The 20,325-nt window shown below is 46.7% G+C and overlaps 1 protein-coding gene across 5 annotated transcripts in view; it reads right to left on the bottom strand.

Annotated features, from left to right (window-relative positions):
- SLC24A3 (solute carrier family 24 member 3) overlaps positions 1 to 20,325 on the bottom strand; it is a 343,101-nt gene that overhangs the window by 7,327 nt on the left and 315,449 nt on the right. For 3 of the 5 annotated variants that reach the window (XM_061989416.1, XM_061989417.1, XM_061989418.1), the window contains 7 exons: positions 19,350 to 19,510; positions 18,733 to 19,009; positions 17,514 to 17,680; positions 16,836 to 16,950; positions 15,852 to 15,964; positions 4,728 to 4,793; positions 287 to 3,713 (listed from right to left, as the gene is read on the bottom strand). In XM_061989416.1, the coding sequence (XP_061845400.1) occupies positions 3,564 to 3,713; positions 4,728 to 4,793; positions 15,852 to 15,964; positions 16,836 to 16,950; positions 17,514 to 17,680; positions 18,733 to 19,009; positions 19,350 to 19,510 (1,049 nt within the window). In that variant the 3' untranslated portion in view covers positions 287 to 3,563. Of the gene's footprint in view, positions 1 to 286; positions 3,714 to 4,727; positions 4,794 to 15,851; positions 15,965 to 16,835; positions 16,951 to 17,513; positions 17,681 to 18,732; positions 19,010 to 19,349; positions 19,511 to 20,325 lie in introns of those variants that run through there. The other 2 variants (XR_009818157.1, XR_009818156.1) reach the window with 2 other exon arrangements.

The following is a 20,325-nucleotide window of genomic DNA, read 5'->3' as shown; positions in this document are numbered from 1 at the left end:
AAAGGAGGGCCATCCACCTATTCAACACAGTCTAAACCATCAAGGGATCGCTATTCAAATCCAGTCAAAGTCAGGGCTGCTAAGTCAGGTGGAGCTAAGAAAAGGCTCTTTAATCTCCTCTTGAAATATTCCTTAAGAATACTCATTAAGAATCTTCTGAAACTGTTTGGAATGGAAACAGAAAGAGTGGACTGGTTCAAAGAGCAGAGTAGCCTCAGACACGAAGGTGACCCTTGCTTTCAGAAGAATCAAACTGCAACTGAATCACATATTCAAGAAACCCAACCCAGCCTGGCTGTACCCCGCTTCCCCCAGTTCCACATGGCCCCTTGCTGCCTCACCACCCTTCTTGCACCCAGCCACCCACCCCCCAGCTGCCCTGAGTCCATCCCAGTCCCATCCCACGGCAGGTCTGGGGGTCTCTGCCAGCCCAGCCGTGGTGCAGGGTGGGGGGTGGCTGCCCTCCACGGGCCCTCACGGCCCCACAGCCCCGTGATGGGCTCACACACGGCCTGGGCAGCAACAGGCACTGCAGAGCTGCTCTGTGGGAGACTGCACGCAGGTGCTGGCTGTCCTGCCATGCACAGCCAGGATCTAACGTCACAAGGAGCAGCGCCCTCAGACTCAGGCTTCTGCTTGGCTTGGTGCATTAGAGCTGTGAACACGCACTGCAATTGACCAGAGATGCCTACGGGAGTTCTGGAGGCACTGTATGGGAAGGATGCTGAAGAACTGCTCAAGTTTTTTGCTTTGGAGAATTTTTCCACAGGTTTTGATTATGCTAACAAAGTTCAGAGGCTCTGTGTTTTGGAGACAAAACCAAGAATGCACACATTCAGTTAGTCTATCCTGTTCCCAACCAGGTCTGCACTGATTCATTTGGCTGCGAACCGTAAGCACATCTCAATCCATGTATGGCACAGATGATGGCAGTTAACACACCTCTTGCTTCTGCTTAGAACAAACCACTTGCAGAATGTTCTTGCACAACACACAAGTGTCAAAACAAGGTATTTCAGGTTGCACACACAATGCAAAGCTACAACATACTACAGTATTTAATGCACACCAATAGGAAAAGTTCCTAAAAAGTACTCATGCGGGTTTTGTGCCACGGGATAGGTAATGGCTATTTCGTAGAAATAGATCCAACTGGCTCCATTGGAGTAGCAGTATAAATATTCAAAATAGAAGTAATAATAGGCCCTGTTGGGAAATTTGTTGGGTTTTTTCTCGTCCTCCCCAAATCTGTTCCTTCTGTCAGCAAGGAAACTCTCTGCTCAGGAGCAACTGCATCTTGCTACCAGAGTATCGCTGTGTGTTTGGGGGGTGGGCTTTGGTGAAACCTGCCATGTTGCTGCCAACATTGTTCGATCTAAGGAAGTATTTTAGGCGTTTTAGTGGTTATTATTATTATTGATCTCATCACCAACAGCAACAGAACAACAGCAACAGAACAAACCCAACAACAGCGAGGTACAGCGGGCTTCCTAACGCAAGGGTGGGCATAGCGACGAGACGGCTGCACATCGGACAGGCTGCAGAGCTCAACACATAGCAACACTTTTGTTCTCGGAAAAAAAAAATGATGCAGGCATGTCCTTGACTCTCTCTACTGCCTGTCCCCAAATCCCTCTTGCTCCTTCTGGCCAGGGATCCACAAGCACACTTTGTTTGCCGAGGCCAGCGGTATGTGGCTTTTTCCACCGGACTTCCTTGCCGTGCCCAGTCCCTCCACACGCTTTGTGTAACAAAGAAACAAAACCAAGTGCTGAGCTGAACAGAAACCACAGGGTATAAATATTCTGATTTGCAACGTTTGGCCCAAGGAAAATTAAACCGAAACAAACCACTTTCAGAAGTGCAAATGAAACGAAAATCGGCTCTCTGAGCAAGGTTCTCTGTTTTACGTTGGAGATGGGGTATTTTTCCTGCTACAAGGTTTGGTGTTTCAGGGTTTTTTTTCCTTCTTTTTATGCAGGGTTTGCTGTGCCTTTATGATCAATATTTGCCACTGTTTGTACCATAGACAAAAACATTCACCTAGCTGGTAGTATCTTAATACATTTCATAGTAAAACATATACAAGAAAGAGGAAAAAACATACCAAATGAATCCGAAGTGATCAGTGCTTAAAAGTAAATACAAGAGCCAGCACTGGCGAGAATCCACAGTACCAATACATACAAAGGAAGCCAGGATGATGTTTCTCGTGGTGTGGAATCTGCCTGCATATTAATACAGAATTATACAAAATCTAGCAGGGATATTGGAACAATGAATAGCCAAACTTTCACAATAACTTAAGATTCTGTGAGTCTGCATTGAAGATATTCCACATTTTAAGAAGTGCCATCTCTCTCTGTGTTTTCCTCCCTCCCAAAGGGTGATGGATCCACATGATCTGTTATCAGGTAAGTTCAACTGCTCAAGAAGACAAATATCTGGCCAGGTCCAGTGTATTCTTTAAAGAGTGGCAAATCACAACTTCAGTAACTATGTCTGTGCAAAATATGCCTCTTTCCTTTTAAAGAAACCAGTGTCTGTAACTCATTCAGAAAAGTCCCAACACGTACTTATGTCCTTCTTGGAACAAATAAGACACGAACTATTGAATCCCCCCCAAAAAACCAAGAAATCTCATGAAGCAGAGAAAGTTCCGACCTTCCACTTCCACGTGCACACCGTTAAAAACCAGGACATCTCCTTGGTAGCCCTCCTGGGCTGGCGATCAAACTATTGCTTGGAAATACTATAAACACCCTGGTAATAAAACTCCAACATTAGTAGTAAGATGATAGCAGTGTTTACCCTTTGAATCCACGTGGGCCTTGCATTCCTCATCACACTTGTACAAGAGTCATTGCTTATGGTAAAAAGTCACCGTCTGTTGCCTTGACAATCTTTTAATAGGCAGTTAATCCATTCATCACACAACGAGTAGCTTGAGTTGTATTCCCACATCACACTGCCCCGTGACCTTTGGATCGTAACAGGAGACACAGCGCTCAGGAGAAGCGGCGAGAGAGGACGCTGATCTCTGGCAATAAGGAAAAAACAACCCTGATGTCCCCCTGAAACCAAAACTAAGAATATTAAACCAAACAAACCCCAAACAAAAGACCAACGAGTTTGTTTTCCACTATTCTCCTGGAAGATCAGCCCCCGTATGATGTACCCTCTTCTGCATTGTAGCAATAGTCTTTTAGTCATAAATTAGTCTTCCACCAAATAACTTAAAAAAAGAAGGAATTGTAGCAGACCAGTTTTGCCTGGCTTGATGCCAGTTAGCAGCCAGTTCATCGAGAGTCCCAGTCACACTGTTCAAAAACTGAGCTAGGAAATCACACGAATGCTGAAAAAAATCATCTTCACATCGATGCAGGATTGTTCCAGGTTGTGAGGGCTGGGGAGAGGGTGGGCCTAGACGGGGCCATGGGTCCTATGAACAGTGAACAGGATCTACGTCACGACTCGGAGGTGCATCGCATCAAGGGGATGCCAGCCGTGGCTTGTATTGCACAGGTAAGAAGGAAGCTCCTCCCGACAGTCTGCCACTTGCATTAGTGATCTCTGCACATGGGCAAGTTCACAAAAGTGAAAACATTGAACTCTGTCATGATGGAGAAACACAGGAAGATGCCGTAAAGGGAAAGGCACACACACCCTAGCTTCTTGTCCAGTTTCCATTTGTTCATGTGGACGCCAAAAACCTACAATAAACACAAAGTAAGCCAGCACAGCAGGAACATGTCAAACAGTGGTAAATCCCCTTCCTCCTCAGTTACGGAAGCAGAAAGATGACTGTGCCCTTACTGATCATGGTTACCTGGAAGCAATCATGAGGCAAGTGCTGCAACTAGTGAGCTGAAGAGCTCAGCTGAAGTAAACCAGAGCAGCCCCTGCACAGTCCCTGATGCCACACTGACTTTTATCACCTCGAGTCCAGGCCCAAGGGCCTCAAGTTTCTGCAGTGAGTTTCATTTTGGCAAGAACAATCCCATTTAATTCCATCAGAAATGTTTTGAAAGGCCAGATTCCCTTTTCTTCACTCAAAGTGTTTCATGTGCCCTTCTGCATCTCAATCTGGAGTCACACAACCTAAGGCTGTGCTTGACTTTGATTAGTTTGCTCCCACACAAATGTCTTGAAAGATTAAAGTCTGTGTGTGGGAATTGCGTTGGTGTGCAGCACACAGGAGGACTCCCTACAGCAGCTGGTCTCACCACCTGGAAGATGTCACATGAAACCTCCGTCATTTCTAGCCTGCTATGCTGGGCTCAGACATGCGAGGCACTAATTTCAACAGAACACTTGTCACATCCAGGCACTATTTGTTCTGGGCTGTGCTGCATTTTGGAAGGTTTCTACGGAGGGCCAAAGCAAACTGTACAGAATTTTGTCTATTTGTCCAACAAAAGAATGGAACTCATTGTACATCAAGTGATCTGCTTCAATTCTAGCAAGAAAAATAACTAGTGCTTACTAATGGATCTCCCAGGAGCCTCCCATAGACACACAGATCGAGCACTGTCTCGTGACAGCGACAGCTCCTGCAAAGTGCCAGGGTAGAGTCTGGGGAAGTTTACAACGGCATGACCATTCCTACCCCTTAACTGCAAGCTTTGCAACCATTGTTACAGCTGGAGGTGAGAAAGGAACAGGTGAAGAAAACATCCATAAAAATCACTCTTTGGGAAATGAAGAACAAAAGACTATATACATACTGTGACAAAAACAGATGCCAGCAGGAGACCAACAGAATAGATAAGTCCTCTGCTGTTTAACCGAATCTGTAAAAGAAGGAAGTTTATAAAACCATGTCACAATTGCAGGCAACAATACCTCTCTGCTGATAACAATGTCAGTAATCTCATGGCCTGGACCTCAGCTGCTGCAAATGATTGCTATAAATGCACCACAGGCTGAACATTACTTAACACCAAGGCAAATACAGCAAAGGGGCAACTTACAGTCTGCAGGGCTGTGAAGGTACATCTTCAGTGAGGTAGCCAGGCACATCACAGGCTCTAACGTAGCTGTCTCGGTGGCAGAGCCACGATTACATCCATTGTGCAAGTGGAAACCAAGATACAGGTACCCAAAGCCGTGGAGCTATTTAAGTACCATTTTTAGAGCCTCTGGAGTCTAACTAAAGACACTCATCTACATCTTTTAAGACCTAAATAAATTTAAAACCATGATTTTATGTGACCTAAATCTAAAGTTACACAGGAAGGCTACAGGGAGTCGAGCCACCTCTCCCATCCTGTCCCTCACACAGGATCCCACTTCTTAGTTTCTCCCCAGGAGCTTAAGTATTGTCCCTTTGAGCATTTTCTATTATCCTCTCAAGCAGCATCACCTGCAGTATGGTCAGGGGACACTCAGGTGGAGTCTCTCAAGGCATTTCTGCAGAGATTACTGCATGAGGGAGGCTTCCTCCTACAAAGGTCAGCTTCTCCAGGGAAGTAGGGGACAGCTGGAAGCTGCGGGGTGCGTACCTTGGGCGACTGAGTTGTACATCTTCAGATCACCTAATACCAATTACCCCCTTCAGGCCACTATGAGGTAACACAGCCTATTGTACTCCTCCCTGCACCTTCTGTGCAATGAAATCCCACATGAAGGTGAGTTTCAACTGACAATCACCAAGCCTGCCCACTAATAACCGACCACTTAAGCTTCCTGTCAGAGATCCACCTTAGCAAGAAATTATATACAAGTGTTTTTCAAGGATGCTTTAGAAAAGAACACTGCTGTTCTTTGTCTAGTAGACTTGGATTCTGTGTAGTGCAGTTGCATTTTCAGTGACACCACTCTTCTGCTGAAGCCAAACAGCAAAACTAAATGCAGTGAGGATCCTACAATGGGTTGGTATCCAATTCTTAACTGCTCAGCTTGTTCTGCATGTCTACACAAGGGAAAGCTACAGCATTAGTCCACTTCTGCAAATGATCTGCAGACAAGAAAATAGCTCCCAGAATTGAAGTTCACCCACCTCAAACACTGCATTTGTTCTTAAGGGCTGGATTTATTTCTTGTTTTTTAAACTGTTCTTAGTCCAATAAACAACCCAAACTAAACTTCTACGCTACAATGCTTTCTCAGCTGTCAACACAGCACATAATGCTACGTGGCATATCAGTGCTCGCATCCTTCCAGTCAGACCACGAAGAAGCCCACTTGCAAGAGAAGTGACTATCACCAATTTGATGAGAAGCAGCAACACAATTTCAGGAATGCAAGATCACTGAGGAGCTTGCATCATTTTGCATCACAGTCGGGGAAAACTTGTCTCCCAAATATTGCTTCCAAATCCAGAGTAATGACTGAGCTTCATTCTCCAGGGACAACTGAGGGGAGAGTCTGACTTCCAGAATCAAGGAAAGGTTCTGACATTTTGCAAACCTGAGCCTGCAATGAGCTCCTTGCACCCAGGACCCTCTGTGCAAACCTGCGTTGGAGACAAGGTCAAGCATGCCGCAAAAAGACAGTCCTGGGAGGATCCCTCTCTCTTCCTCTACATGCTCAAGGTTCAGCACGACAACACAGTGCTGTACTTTAACAAACCACAACAGGAGTGACCAGGTGTTGCACAGCTGCCCCACACTGGGGTTGTTCCAGCCCCTGTACTCACAAGCAGCTCACCAATTTGCAGAGCTCTGTCGTTACCTGAGATTTGCTGTTACCTTCATGCCTTTTGCACAGGGCACGTTTTCCCTCTGTACTGATTTCTGCCATCATAAAAAAGGCTACAGCCACGATGATCATTTGTTCTTAAAGGCATTACAGGATTAGTTTAAGGCATAAGCTGTATGTGTGTGCAGCAGCACCTTTATATTCCTACGGCCATTACATGTAAAATGCAACATTCTCACTGGACTGACTGTACACAAAACCAAGGGATTTGGATTGCTTCAGAGTGTGAAGGCCAATGTTGGAACCGGCTGTGTGGCTGAAGGCGAAAAATGTAACGATCCCACTATTAATGTAAACTGCAGGCTGCAAGTGGCAGGCAGGAGACAGTGTACTTTTGCAGGTACTGAGAAGTGTCTGAGGCCACTGCTGCTCCTACTTGTCCTGAGCAAACCTCAATGTTTTGTTGAAACAAGAGCTACTCTTGGGATGAGAGACGACACCAACTTCTGATCCAGAAGACCTTTTTTCTTTGCTACTCTCCAGCATGTTTGCTGTTAAAGAGTAAGGAGATAGCCCTGTGCATGTGTTACTGCTCCCTGTAGAGACAGACAAGGCCACTGCACTTTATTCACAGGCAAACATGTCTCTTCTCCTGCTACCACCAACCTGAATGCTCCACACCAGAGAGCTAACATGGATTTCCATTTTAGTTATTCCCAAATGCAAAAAACTCCACCCCTAAACTGACTTTGTGTAGCTCAAACACAAATCTAAAGCCACCTTCCCTGCTACCCCAAATGAGCAGCAGCTGCCTCGGAAAGACAAATACTGTTTTACAGTAAATTCCTGTCTGGATTTCGGTCAGGAATTCTGTTTGGCCACTGCCAGTATCTGTAAAAGCTGTCAGTACGAAATTCAACAGTCAGAAAGGAAGCAAATGAAACAGCTGGAATTATTTTAGCATGGAAAATGTCTGAATTCAATCTAAAGTGCAGATGCTGCTGCTTAGTTCCATTATTAGCCTCCATAAAACCAGCAAGACATTTGGGAAGAGGACCATTCCAAAGGCCCCTGTGTCTCACTTGCTGAGGACAGTGCTTCCAAAGAGAGGTGTTTGGGGCTGCTCTCTTTGGACTATCTGCAAGGCTCCTATTTGGAGGTCATTCGGGGGAATAGAAGTTGCTATTAAGGATTATGTAAAAGTAGAAAGTGTATGCTAATTAATTATGACAGCTCTACAAATGCAACAGCAACACGTCGTGCCGATTCCATGGGGCAAAGCAAATGTGCCAAGTCCATCAGGAGCGTCAGCACCAGTTTTCCCCTGTAGTGACACTGAATTAAGACACTTGAGCTTCACTCCAGGTTAACAGTTCTCAACTCAGGCTTAACTAGCAATACTCCTGGCCTGGATTCTAGCCCAGCTCCCCCAGTGAAGTAAAGCAATTAGCTATTAATTAACTGAAATCACAAGAACTTTCCTTTATGAGGTTTGACTGTTCCCATAGAGAAGGATTTTCTGGGAGAGGTGAATGGGTGTTTTTTATTGTAGTTTTCACTTTGCAGTGCTTTTTGACCTGCAAAAATCAGGACCATTTATTAAGCTCATTGCCTAATACCCCACTCTGCTGCAGGAGCTGAGGATCAAAACCCTTCCATGTACATAGCAAAGGGTGGTTTCCCTGGGTGAGCAAACACTAGCTGTGGAATGCACTTTGTCAGGAAGCTCACTTGGCTGAACTGGATACGTATCACAGCTGGACTTTCTGGAAGAAAATGTGCAATTCTTTGGGAAAAAAAAATCTTGTTGGTGAGCGCAAAGCCCAGTAAAAGCTGTGCAGAACTCCAGATGCTCCCACTGTGCCTCAGGAGCTGATGCACGCATGGCATCTCCTTGCCATGCCACGGAGCAAGCACAAAAGGGACAGAAGAGGACAAACAAAGGTGACAAGTAAGACAGGCTATAAAACAATGAGAATAAATGAAAACCAACAGAAAGACAGTTGGAACCAGGAAGACACTGATGTAAGCCTGGAGGGATGGACTCCATGCATGGGTGCTAGGTGCAACTCCAGAGGCACTTGCAGTTCACCTGCCGTGGAGGTGAAACAGTCCCATGCCTGTGGCTTGCTGCTCCTGCCCAGGGCAGCTGCCTGGGGTGTACAGGGGCCCAGCTGCCTGTGAGGCACTGCAGGAAGTCTGATCTCACCAGGCTTTTGCACGTGTGGAGAATGGCACATGTTCAGACACCATGCCTAAGGTCTCTGGGTTACTTAAGACAGCCTTGAAGAAAGCTGATTTACAGCAGTAAGAAATTTCGTTCATTGTAGATGTAATTCCTGGTTAAGGCTCTTTTCCATATACCTCTTACTGTAAAGGTTTCTTGGACTAATACAGTGCTTTGAGACTCTTGCAGACTTCACAGCTTACATTGAGAAGAGAAGGAAAGCTGCCTGGATTTGTTCAGGTCCAAAATGCAATGGTGGTCTGATCTTTCAGGGATTTTTCTGCTAAATATTCTCACTCCAGCAAAGAAAGGCCTCCTTGGAGGTAGATGAAAGTCACTGCCAAGCATCCGAAAATATAATGGAAACCCCCAACTGTCAGTGAAAACAGTAACTCCTCATTCTAGCAAACACTGCCATTACTTACCACCAACAAAGAGAAGGTATGGTTTCAAAGGAGACAGGTCCAGATCTGCCCCAAGTCTGCTGCAACTCTGCACAGTATTGCACTAACTGGTGCTCAGCAGGGTTGCTCATCAGAACAAAAAGGCAGGTCTAACAGCTCCCTGCTGTTTTACCTTACCTGCCCACCTAAAGGTTTTCCTACAATCCCCTCCTGTTTGGCCCAGGTCTACATTACAGCCATTCTGTTCAGAGACAGAGCTGGATTCACAAAAGCCACACAAACAGGCACGTTGATTTTTTTAGCCTTCTCTGCACCATCTCTGGTAGCCTTTCAACATTCTCTCACCTAATGACCACCTATCTACTTCAAAATCTGATCATACTGAACCATGATTTGTTTTATACACTATTATTACTCGGTGGTTCGGAGAGACTGAAACCTGAACTAAGCTGAGCAGCCACTGTTCACCTATATGTCTTTTCACCTACTGTAGTTCTCAACTTGCCTAAAAGATCCTCTCTTTTCCTGCACTTGACTTCAGACTACCTGCTGCTGTTTCACAAATCTCTCATAAGGCCACAGCTCTGGAAATAGAGTTTTGACTGGCAACCTACCCCTGCTTCTCTGATTACCACTGTAGCCTGCCCGATTTCTTACTGTGTCTTCTGACTGCGAGCACAGGAGCTCAGAAGATTCTGGAATTTGGTACAAAAGATTAAGGAATGTGTGTCCTTCATCTGTCAAATTAGGGCAGAAGTCACTCAAGCAGCCTTCTCATAAGACAAGTGCAATTTCCTGCAAGAAGCAACGGAACAGGTTTCCTCAAGAAACGCAACAGTGTGCAGGCTTAGGGCAAACAAAGCCTGCAAAGTATTCAAAACTCACACTAAAGGATCATTTCAGTTTCTAGCAAAGAGCAAAAAAGGGGCCTCAGCTGGAATCATCTTAATGATAGAAGGAAACGCTCTGTTCCTTGTTCCTTTAAGGATAGGAAAGCCTTCTTCCCCGGGAGGACTGCAGATGAAGCACTCTCTCATACTGCAAAGAGGAAAGCTCAACATTCTCAAACTCTCCTCTGAGGATATCTAGGGAATAAAGCAAATCAGAAGAACGGCTCCAGTTGTCTGGTCACATAGAAAGGTTCGCAAGTTCAAAATCTACTCTGCATTTGAACAGAGGCTACCTCCCTGCTTCCTGCATAGCAAACAAAAAAGATGCTGCCCTAGCTATTCCTATGCGGCTCCTGCAAGCGTTAACTAATTGAGGCGAGGCTAAAGAGCACAGGAGAAATAATGGAAATAAAAGTGATTCCACTCTTCTGTTCTTTTCTGGCAGTTGCTGAAGGGAAAACAAGGAGCTATTGACAAAACTCAAACTGTTTCAGGTTCCAAATATGAAAGAAATTACCTCACTCAGGAATATTAGGGCTCTGCTCTATTTCCAGTCCTCTATCCAGGGATACTTTTCCTGCAGTGTCCCTGCCTGGCAGTGGAAATTCAGTTTAAATCCTGCATTCCCCAGGTCTTTCCATGAGACAGCAGTCCCAACACAAAGAACTTCAGACACGTGCCACATTCCTGCATGTTTCAACAGAACTTCCCTCTTGCACCTCTGCTGAGACTTCTCAGAAAGCATCCTTTTTTGCTACCTGTCACACAACTCACTTTGCAGAGGGAACATGCCCTGGAGTACATAACACAGGGTGCTGCTGTGCACGGACACTCGGTGTGTTAAGCACAGGGGTGATGGTCAGGGAGAATTCCTTATGCTCCAGACACTTTTTCTCTACTACACTTCAGTCATTTGAATCTCCCTGCCATGCAGACTACTCCAGGAAGCTGGAGGACTAGTTAGTGGCATCAGCATGCACCTACTGCTATGCCCATATGTAAGCTTTTGGGACCAGCCAATACATTAATGCGTTACTGCCTGCCAAGCTGCATACTGCTGCACATCACATTGCAGATGCTAACGTTGAGTCTGGCACCTCAGAGTGAGAGGAGGAACATCTACAGACGTGAAGGGTGACGCTGTGGGAAGCAGCGACCCCTGCAGACCCTCCATATCACCACCCTGTTGCTATCCTCGACCTCCATGACTGGCAGATTCATTGAACCCATCCTCCCCACAGAGGATTTAAGGTGGTTTATAGGCAGATACCTGGGCCAGAATGGGGGAGGGAACAGATACACAAATGTTGGCTGTGAGGAGATGAAGGCTGAGGGCCAGCTTTGTCCTAATGTTATGCGATTCACCATGGTGCATTGGAATCCAAACAGTGACTGAACTAGCCAGTGAGCAGCAAAGCAGTGATAGAGTCTGTCTGGGGTGTCCGGTTCTCTCTGGATTCTCTGATGTCTAACAGGGCTTGCACTGGGGTTAATCCTCTCTCTACTTGCCTGTCTGAGTGAAAGGAAAGTAATGTCTCTTAAGTCATCTAACTTACTGTCCAATGTGCTGAAAATGGCTGATCAGGGAGAGTGGCGGACAGACATATTACACTCCCAGAACAAAAGAACCCAGGTGTTTATCCTCAGGCTAAAATTCCTCTTCTCTAGAATACTCCTGGCTGATGTCTGGTTTACAGCTTCACAGACAAAAAGAAATCAAGATTCCAGAAGGAAGCAATTGGATGGAAGACACAGAGTCAATGTTCTTCCCCCCTGCATTTGTCAGGGCCACTGGGGAAGGATGCTTACAGGATTACAGAGTCAGCAATGTGTCCAGGACTCAGAGCTGGAAGAGATGAGGATGTAAACTCTTTCAAAGGTCTCCCTAGAGATGCACCTTTATCTCCAGAAGTCCTGCTGGCATGCTACATTAGCTATGGTCGATAACAGAAGGCCAGAGCTGCGGTAGGAGGGTGGCCAAGTGACCTTTGAGTAGCGGAGATGAAAGCTCCAGTGGGAAGTACAGAGGTAATGCCTGGACAGTAATGGGTGTCCAGAAATAACAAGGCCTCTTAAAATAATAAACATACAGTTGGATTAGAGACCAGACACTGTAAAAATAGAGGAGACCTGATGTGGAGCTGTTTGATATTGACTAGATCTGACTTTTGATGGGAAAAGCGTCAGTGGCCTGCCCCAAAGTATGAACTGTGGGACTGAGTTGAAGGCAAAGGGTGAGGGCAGAGGAGAAAGACCCTTTCTTCTGTGCACCAACACTAACATTTCCTGGAGAGGCATGAGATGGAGATGTCTCTGGTTTGGGTTTAGATGTAACTCCAGTCAGCTGGAAGGATGAGAATACAAATCCAGGATTGCACATTGATGACACCACTGAGAGATGGTGGTAAGAGGCAAGGCAGGGTGAGATGGGAGCGCAGTGCCCTGCAGCACAGGGTGCTTTGGGACACACTGCTGGTGTGCAGCCCCTTGCAGCAGGTCCCAGGTGCAGCCCCATGCTTGGGCTGGGGCTGCCGCTGCCCCGCAGTCTCCACTCACACTCTACCCATATCCCGCAGCAAAAGGTTTCGTGTAAAGTAGGTGAACAGAAGAAGGGGAACTTTCTTCCCTAAACCAGGCGATAGATGCTTCCAAAATGCAGCCTGAGAAGCTAAAGACGGTTTTCCAAAGAATGGCAATCCAAGAATAAAATGATGAAACATCAATAGTGGGCCTGGGAAAGTCAAAAGTGGGAGAAGCACTTCACCAAAACGTCTGCAGTTTGGCAACTCAGCACCAGGATGTATCTCAAGAGATTCACATTGTAAGTGTGAATACACTTACAGTGTACACACAGTGTACTGTGAACACACAGTGTTCTGCCACTTACAGTAAGTGTGACCTCCAGCAAGTCCATTAGTATCTCTTTGACAGGTCCCCTCTTCTCCTGTCTTAAGCTATTAGATCACAAGCTGTATTTTTTCCCCCTCAGGACTTGTTTGAACAAGAAATCCTGATTCTGCATGGGGTTGCTGCCAGGTGTGTGACAAAACTAGGCGGTAACTGGGACCTTGAGGGACAACACTTTCAATATATTGATATCTCACAACCAGCCACACAAGCTTGCAGCTGCATCTCATCCAGAGCTCTTTGCTCACCTCGAATCAAAACGTGCTGTCTGAAAAATGGGCTCTGCAACACACACCTGCCCTCAGGGAGTTTGAAGAAGGTTCAGACACAAGCTCGTCCTACGAAGGCTGCAACAGCAGCTGAAAGCAGCATTAGCAGGGAGACTGCTCTTTGCATTCAGAATGGAACCCCATAAATCTCCCTCTGGTTGGGAGCAGCTGCTCAGCTGGTTAGTGTGTGTGAAGCCACTTGACTGCACATGGCTGAGAAAGTTCAGACTGTGTGTGGCCACGGGACACTCCACACTGCTGCAGGCACACACGTTGCAGCAGAGGCAGCCAAGGGGAAAAGGCAAGGGAGCAGATCCTCTGCTCCACTGCTGCACAGTAACATGCCAAAACTCCTTACACCAGCAGTAACAGGGAGCCATGGGGGATTCTGAGTCAGGCAGCCTGGAACAAGAGATATGTAGGGCTTTTACAGAGTGTGATATCAGAGAAACATCACACTTTGGAGAAAGCCCTGAGTGCTTAGACTTCCAGAAAAATAAAGCTGGAGAGGACTTCTAGAAGGCTCTTCTGCATTAAAGCTTAACTTTCCAATCCCACAATCTACTTTTTCTGGCTTCCACAAAAGCTATTTACAGCAGTGCCTTAACAGTTTGTTTATGAAGATGCATTTACTCTCTACTTTCAGCAAAAGCTCCACTTTGCCACAGTCCTCTCACACTAAACATTCTGGGCAGGCAACCATGATCAAGCAAACTCTTTTTCTCCTTTACAAGTCTCTGCTTCCCTCTGTGCACACGACAGGGGCATCACAGTGCCTTTGAGGAGTTCCTCTTTGGGAGGAGACGCTACAGGACAAATCTAGGTCCTGACGAATACCAAAGGAGCAGTACTAAATTCTGACCATTAGCTCGGGAATTACCTTGGGCTTCTGACCCACAGTCACTTTTAGAGAACAAGCAGGTTGGCCTGAGCCCGTGAGCAGCCCCAGGCTCAGCCCTACAAATCTCAGGGAGCGGGAGTAACTTGTCCTCTGCCCCTGCTGACCTCGGTGCCAGGCACGTCAGCAGGGCTCCCTGCACCACAAACAGCACCTTGAAGCTCTTAATGCCAGGCTGCACCTGACCCAGCTAACTCTAGCCTCTAGTGGCAACTGAGCAATACTCCAATAATGAATTACTAGTAAGAGGAGGACGAAGGGTTAGTGGTTTGTTTTCAAGTCCAGTTATCCAAGGATTTGGAGAGAAAGCCAGGAACTGCGAGTAAAAACGGAGGAAATTCTTCTTTGCTAATTGCAGGGCTGTTTCCAAGACTGCCTCTTCTAACCATGTGATCACACTGTACAATGAACACTTGGGGTGTGCAAAACACTACTGACATTGTTATGCCTCCATGAAAGCTGGCTGCTTCTGTTCAGCCCCTTGTTTTCATCCTTTTCTGCAAAAATATAGATGAGCTACAGATAAGCTGCTCATTAAAGGAAGGGATTTTACTCCTACAGCAGTCCTTCCTTTTTCTCTCCTATATTCAAGAAGAGGATAGAGAAAGCAAAGACAGACTCCTCTGAGGGGCATCCATTTGGAAGTACAAGAAGCAACACACACAATCTTAAATAGAGAAACTCCATCTAAACGTAAGAAGACTTTTTTACTGTGAGAGTGGTCAAACACCAGAACAGGCTGCTGAGAGCAGCTGTGCAGTCCCCATTCATGCAGGTACTCAAGACCTATCTGGATACTGTTATAAGCATCCTGCTCCAGCTGAGCCTGCTCCGAGGAGAGGGTTGGAGACAAGTCAGTCTCCAGAGGTACTTGCCAACATTAATGATTCTGTGATTCCCCAGTCTTTCACGTGACTGTGATTAAGGATCTTTCCTCTGTCCTACACTGGTGTCTGAGTGGTGCCCATCTGACACCACCAACAGCAGTGATTTCCCTTTAGGAAGTCATGGCATTTCCCGCTCTTCCTTCTCAGAAGTGAGCTTGCAACAACTGTAGGGGGCTGGGGGTAGGTTTTTTATCACTCGGGAAGTAAAGAATATTTTCCTCAAACAGGAAAGCTCTGCACTGTTTCCTGATGATGGTCACACTCTGAAATATCCAGCTATTTTATCCAGCTCCTTTCACCTTCCAGTGTGTTAACAGTTGAGCAACACTGTAGTCTTCCTCACCAAAAGTTCTATGGGTCCTGCTCTGCCCTTTACTTTCTACTTCTGTGTTTATCCCCTCTGGCTTGTTAAAAATAGGATCATTCTCCTTATTTGGAATATACTCAAGTGTGTGAAAATGCAGTATACTCCAGTCAGTAGGCTTATTTCAGCACAGACTGCTGCCTTTAAAGAGGAAACGGAAGTACCTTTCCCCCCAAAGCACAGGAAACGTCCACTGCCAACTCACTGCTACTTCCCCCAGATCCTAACAGAGCAAAACTATTTGTGTCTTCAAATCCAATCCCCAGAATTCTGCATTAAAACTGCTGTTTTAAAATACATTTAAAAATCACTTAATTCTTGAACAAACAAAACAAGAACCAGGTGCATAAAGGCAGGACTTACGTATGATCCATAGTTCACTGCTAGGGTCTGCAGAGCCCACGGGAGGCCCAGGCCGATCAAAATATCAAACACATTGCTCCCAATGGAGTTGGACACAGCCATGTCCCCCATACCTGCAGGAATGGACACCACGAGCTATCAGACATGTCTCAGAGAAGCCTCTCAACTTTTAAACAGAAATACATGAATCTGAGCTAACCCAGACAATTTCCATCAATTAAGGCACAGAGTTAAGGGAGATGCCTGTCACCCCATACTTTCCCTTTCCCCTTCACCCTCCTCGTCATACAAGGGCATCAGGGGATGAATCCACCTGCTGGGATTACCTGAGAGCTTCCCTCAGCTAATGCTCTGCTGCTGCAGGGATGCTGGGCACTGGCTGTGACCTGCTGCCACGGCTCAGTGGGACTTCTGATGCTTTACTGTAACCATGGCAGTTGAGTTCCTACACTAGACTGATTAGATTAGGTCTTCAGGCAGCCTACAAGGGAGCTGGTTGTTTCAATGAAAAGCCACTGGTTTTGCTCCCCCAGAGCAGTACTGACAATTTGCTTTTTCTCTTAAAACACCTGTTGCTGGAGTCACAAGCTGGGGAGAGGCATGGTGTCTTCATTAGAATCAGCAGTACATTCCAGTCCCTGTGACTGTGGAGAAGAGCTGCAAAGTGACCTGAAAGACCCTCATGTCATGTTGTAAACAATTGTATGCCACCACCATTTAAATTAAGAACAATGTTGTGGCTTTTGAGGAAGGCCTGAATTCGACAGTGGTGCCAACATTGCTCTACACTGCCACTTAAGAACCCGTTAGCTGCTTTGCAATAGCAAGATAATCAATTTCCTTATTTGTTCTTGTTTTAAATTCCAGCCTCAGGAAAAGGACTCTGTGTGTTTCCATGTTCAGGACACATCTGTGCTACCTGAGGAGGAAGAGCACACAAGGAAACACTTCCATAGCAGTGTGACATGTCTGTGATGAACCCACCTTGCCTTGCCACAATCAGGCTTGCCATGCAGTCCGGCACACTGGTTCCAGCTGCCAGGAAAGTGATGCCCATGATCACATCCGGAATGCCCAGTGTGTAACCAATGATTGTCACCTAAGGAGAGGAAACAAACTGTTGAGCTGTTTAACAAGAACTAAAATCAAAGGCCAGCTTAGCCTAATTCTGCAAGAGTTTATTGCTCAGAGCAGACTCACACTGTCTTTAAAGAGGAGAACTGACAGGCATTTTTGGTATATTCATCACCTAGCAGAGGAGGGCACTGACCAGCTGTGGACCTTCTTTGGCTAGCTGCTTCACATCCTTCATCCACAGCTTTCCTCACACTAGCCTGGAAAAGAGACTATATGGTGGCCCCTGGGTAACAGTTGCCCTGGAATTGGGGCCTCTTTATGCTGCCCTGCATGACAAGGAGGTGCTAAACTGGTGCAACTGACTTTTTTTTTTCCCCATGTTAAAGAATCTTGGTGAAATTCAAGCCCTGAATCAAGTTCAAAGGCTGAGTATGGAGGGGTCTAATAGAAATGGAACCAGATTTAAGGTTTCTCATCTTAAAATTCAGCCGTGTAGAACTTCACACACATTTCTCTCAGCTTACAAAACCCACTGCTGTTGCCTTCTGTTCCCAGGCTGTAGTTTCTGCTTCAGTGGGTACCTACCATCCACACCATCATGTAGGAGAAAGCTGCAATCCAGAGGGTAGAGGAAGCAAAGGTAATCATGAACCATTTTTCCAAGTGGGGTTTGTTACAGTTGGGCACAGTGAAGTACAGGACAAAACTCAACGGCCATGTGAAGAGCCACTTCAAGATTTCTATTTTGCCACCTGTAAAACAAAAAAAAAAAAGGAAAAAAAAAATCACAATTCTAGCCTGCTTTAGTCCAGAATGTTACTATTTGATTCATATTAGCAAGCAAGATGCCTGGGACCCCTCAGCCCAATTGCTCTCCAAACAGGTAACAAGATGACACTCCCAGTTCAGAAGACCACAGAGACATTGCAGAGAGGGGCACAGGGAAGGAGTATGAAGTACTCCCCTGAGCACTTGCTAAGTGACGGGTCAGAGCACATCTGCTACTCTCCCTGGGTCAAGTCTGCACAGCTATGATGTAAAAAGGAAGCTCTATGAAGAGATTTGATACCTCTTCAAACAGCTAACGGGAAGGTACAGAACAGATGGAGCCAGTCCCTTCACAGCAATGCACAAGGAAATTATAAGAGCCAACAGACTCAATTTGCAGCAAGGGAGATGTGATGATAGATGTGATTCATAAACTGTGCATTTTCTTTTTTGCCCCCCTACCATGGGGGTGGTCAAACACTGGAACAGGTACCCATAAAGACTGTGGTATCTCTCACCTTACAGATAATCAAAAGAACTGGGTGTAGCCTCAGGTGACCTGCTCTGAGCAAGGGTTTGAACCAGCACCCTCCAGAGGTCCATGCCAACCTTTCCCAGCCTATGAATCCATTGTCATGGACCACAGGACCTTTAAATTACTTTCTTCAAGGCTCAATTTTTTTCCTTACTGGAACTGCAGTTATGCTGTTTGAATGAGGAGTCAAAACATAGGACAGGGATATGTTATAACGATCCCTGGACTACAGCCCTGATGGGAACAGCCCTCTGACGGGAACAGCAGTGCCAGCCCAATGTGAGCCCAGGAGTCTGCATCCCGAGAAGGTCCTGCTGCATCCCAGTCCCTCTCATCATCTATCTGTGACCACAGGTCACATCTCGCACCACAGCGCAAGGTGCAGGCTGACAGAGCTCTCAGAAACACTTGCGCCTCACTCAACACGCGTCTGCAAGGCTTCCTGGCATACCCAAACTGAGATTTGCTTTCTGGAACAACACAAACCCAGGTGCCTCTTACTGGGTAGGTCAAAAGGTGTGTACGGCCCTTCATGGTCATCATCATCATCATCTTCTTCCTCTTCCTCATCGTTTTCGTTGTTCTCGTTGTCCTCGTTCTCGGTCTCTGTCTCGTGGCCGGCCTCAGCCACGTCCTCGTCGCGCCGTGCGCCGTTTAGGCCGCGCTCGCCGGCGCTGCTGGGGCCGGTGCCGTTCTCCACCACCTGCTTGATCGGGATTTTGATGGCTACTTCCGACTCACCGTTGGTGTAAGTCCTGCTGTTGATCAGCCTTTGTCTCTGTAAATACAGGCACAAATTCTTGCTGAAAAACAGGTGTTTTTAAAGAGAAAAGTAGGAACAGAGAAAGACAATAAGTGCACGTGGTACTAATGTCAGATCACTGCAGGGAGTACCCGCGAGCAACAGCCTCAGGTAATGTAACCACACAACGACTTGAAACCTCCTCTGCTAAAATCTCTGTGGGGACAGATAGCGAGGGGTATTTTAGTGAGGTCAGTGTCAGAAGGATAAAGTCCATAAAAACGCTATGAGGGATCCAGAAGAAACCTGAGAGTTCCATTTCAAGCCAAACGCTGTAAATTGAGACAGAGGAGGCGAGGGGAGATAAAAGGCATACCTCATTGATTAACATGCGGCTGGCCATGGAGAGACGTGTTTTGGGGGGGAAGTGGCTGGTTATCATGATCCGGAGCCCAGCCTCAGAAAATGAAAGCTGGTGTGGGTAGGCAGACAGCAGCTCATCCACCATGATCACCGAGGCTTTACGGTGGAAATTTCCTGCAGCCAAGGAGCAAAGACAAATTGAGGTCTTGTTCCAGCGGTCTCTTTCTCTCTTTGCCCTACGTGGCTCTCAGAAGAATAAATCCACAGGTTCCAGAAGTCCTCTGTAAGACCCATTCCTTTAGCTACCACTTTTCCAAATATGCCTCCTCTGTCCTCAATGTGTCTTTATACGTCCTACATGTCTGCCTTTAAGTAAATTGCCAAGGTGGTAGCTCCACTCACGTCCATTACAGACTGAAATCCACTCTGCAGAGCTCCTCCTGGGCCTGTGTTAGGCCGAGCACTGCTACACAGCAACTGCTCCACCGAGGTGGAAGCGGTGCTGCAGCAAAGCTGCGTTAACGCCACTGTTACCGTCTGCACTCCTCTGAGGACACTGGCCGCCCCCACTGTGGGGGTGAGGAAACCGTCACGGTGTTCCAGCAGGTACTGGAGATAATGACAAACAGGTTCCTGCGCCCCAGGCTCACGGATGGTGGCTTGGGAGTGCTGGCAGGCTGGGCCACGAGCGCAGGTGCCAGCCCTGGCGTGCAGCTGTGTGGGAGTGAGGAGCAGAGGAACAGGAGACAGGGGCAGCACCTGCACTGCACTCCAACTCAGCATGGTGCCGGTGCTCCTCCTTTCTGGTCCTGGGTGCTACCTCGGGCTTGGGATTTTGCGCCAGGACTGGGACTTGGCAGTAGGGAAACCTGAGGTATTCCCCAGCACATCCCTGCACTGGTTAATGAAAACCAGTGCTGAACACTGGCAGGAGCTTCACAGCACTGCTATTTATCACCATCATGTTAGCTTTAGAGAACAGGGTCTCC

This window comes from Colius striatus, chromosome 2 (assembly GCF_028858725.1).
Source record: "Colius striatus isolate bColStr4 chromosome 2, bColStr4.1.hap1, whole genome shotgun sequence".
Taxonomy (NCBI): Eukaryota; Metazoa; Chordata; class Aves; order Coliiformes; family Coliidae; genus Colius; species Colius striatus.
This window is presented reverse-complemented; position numbering and strand designations above follow the sequence as displayed.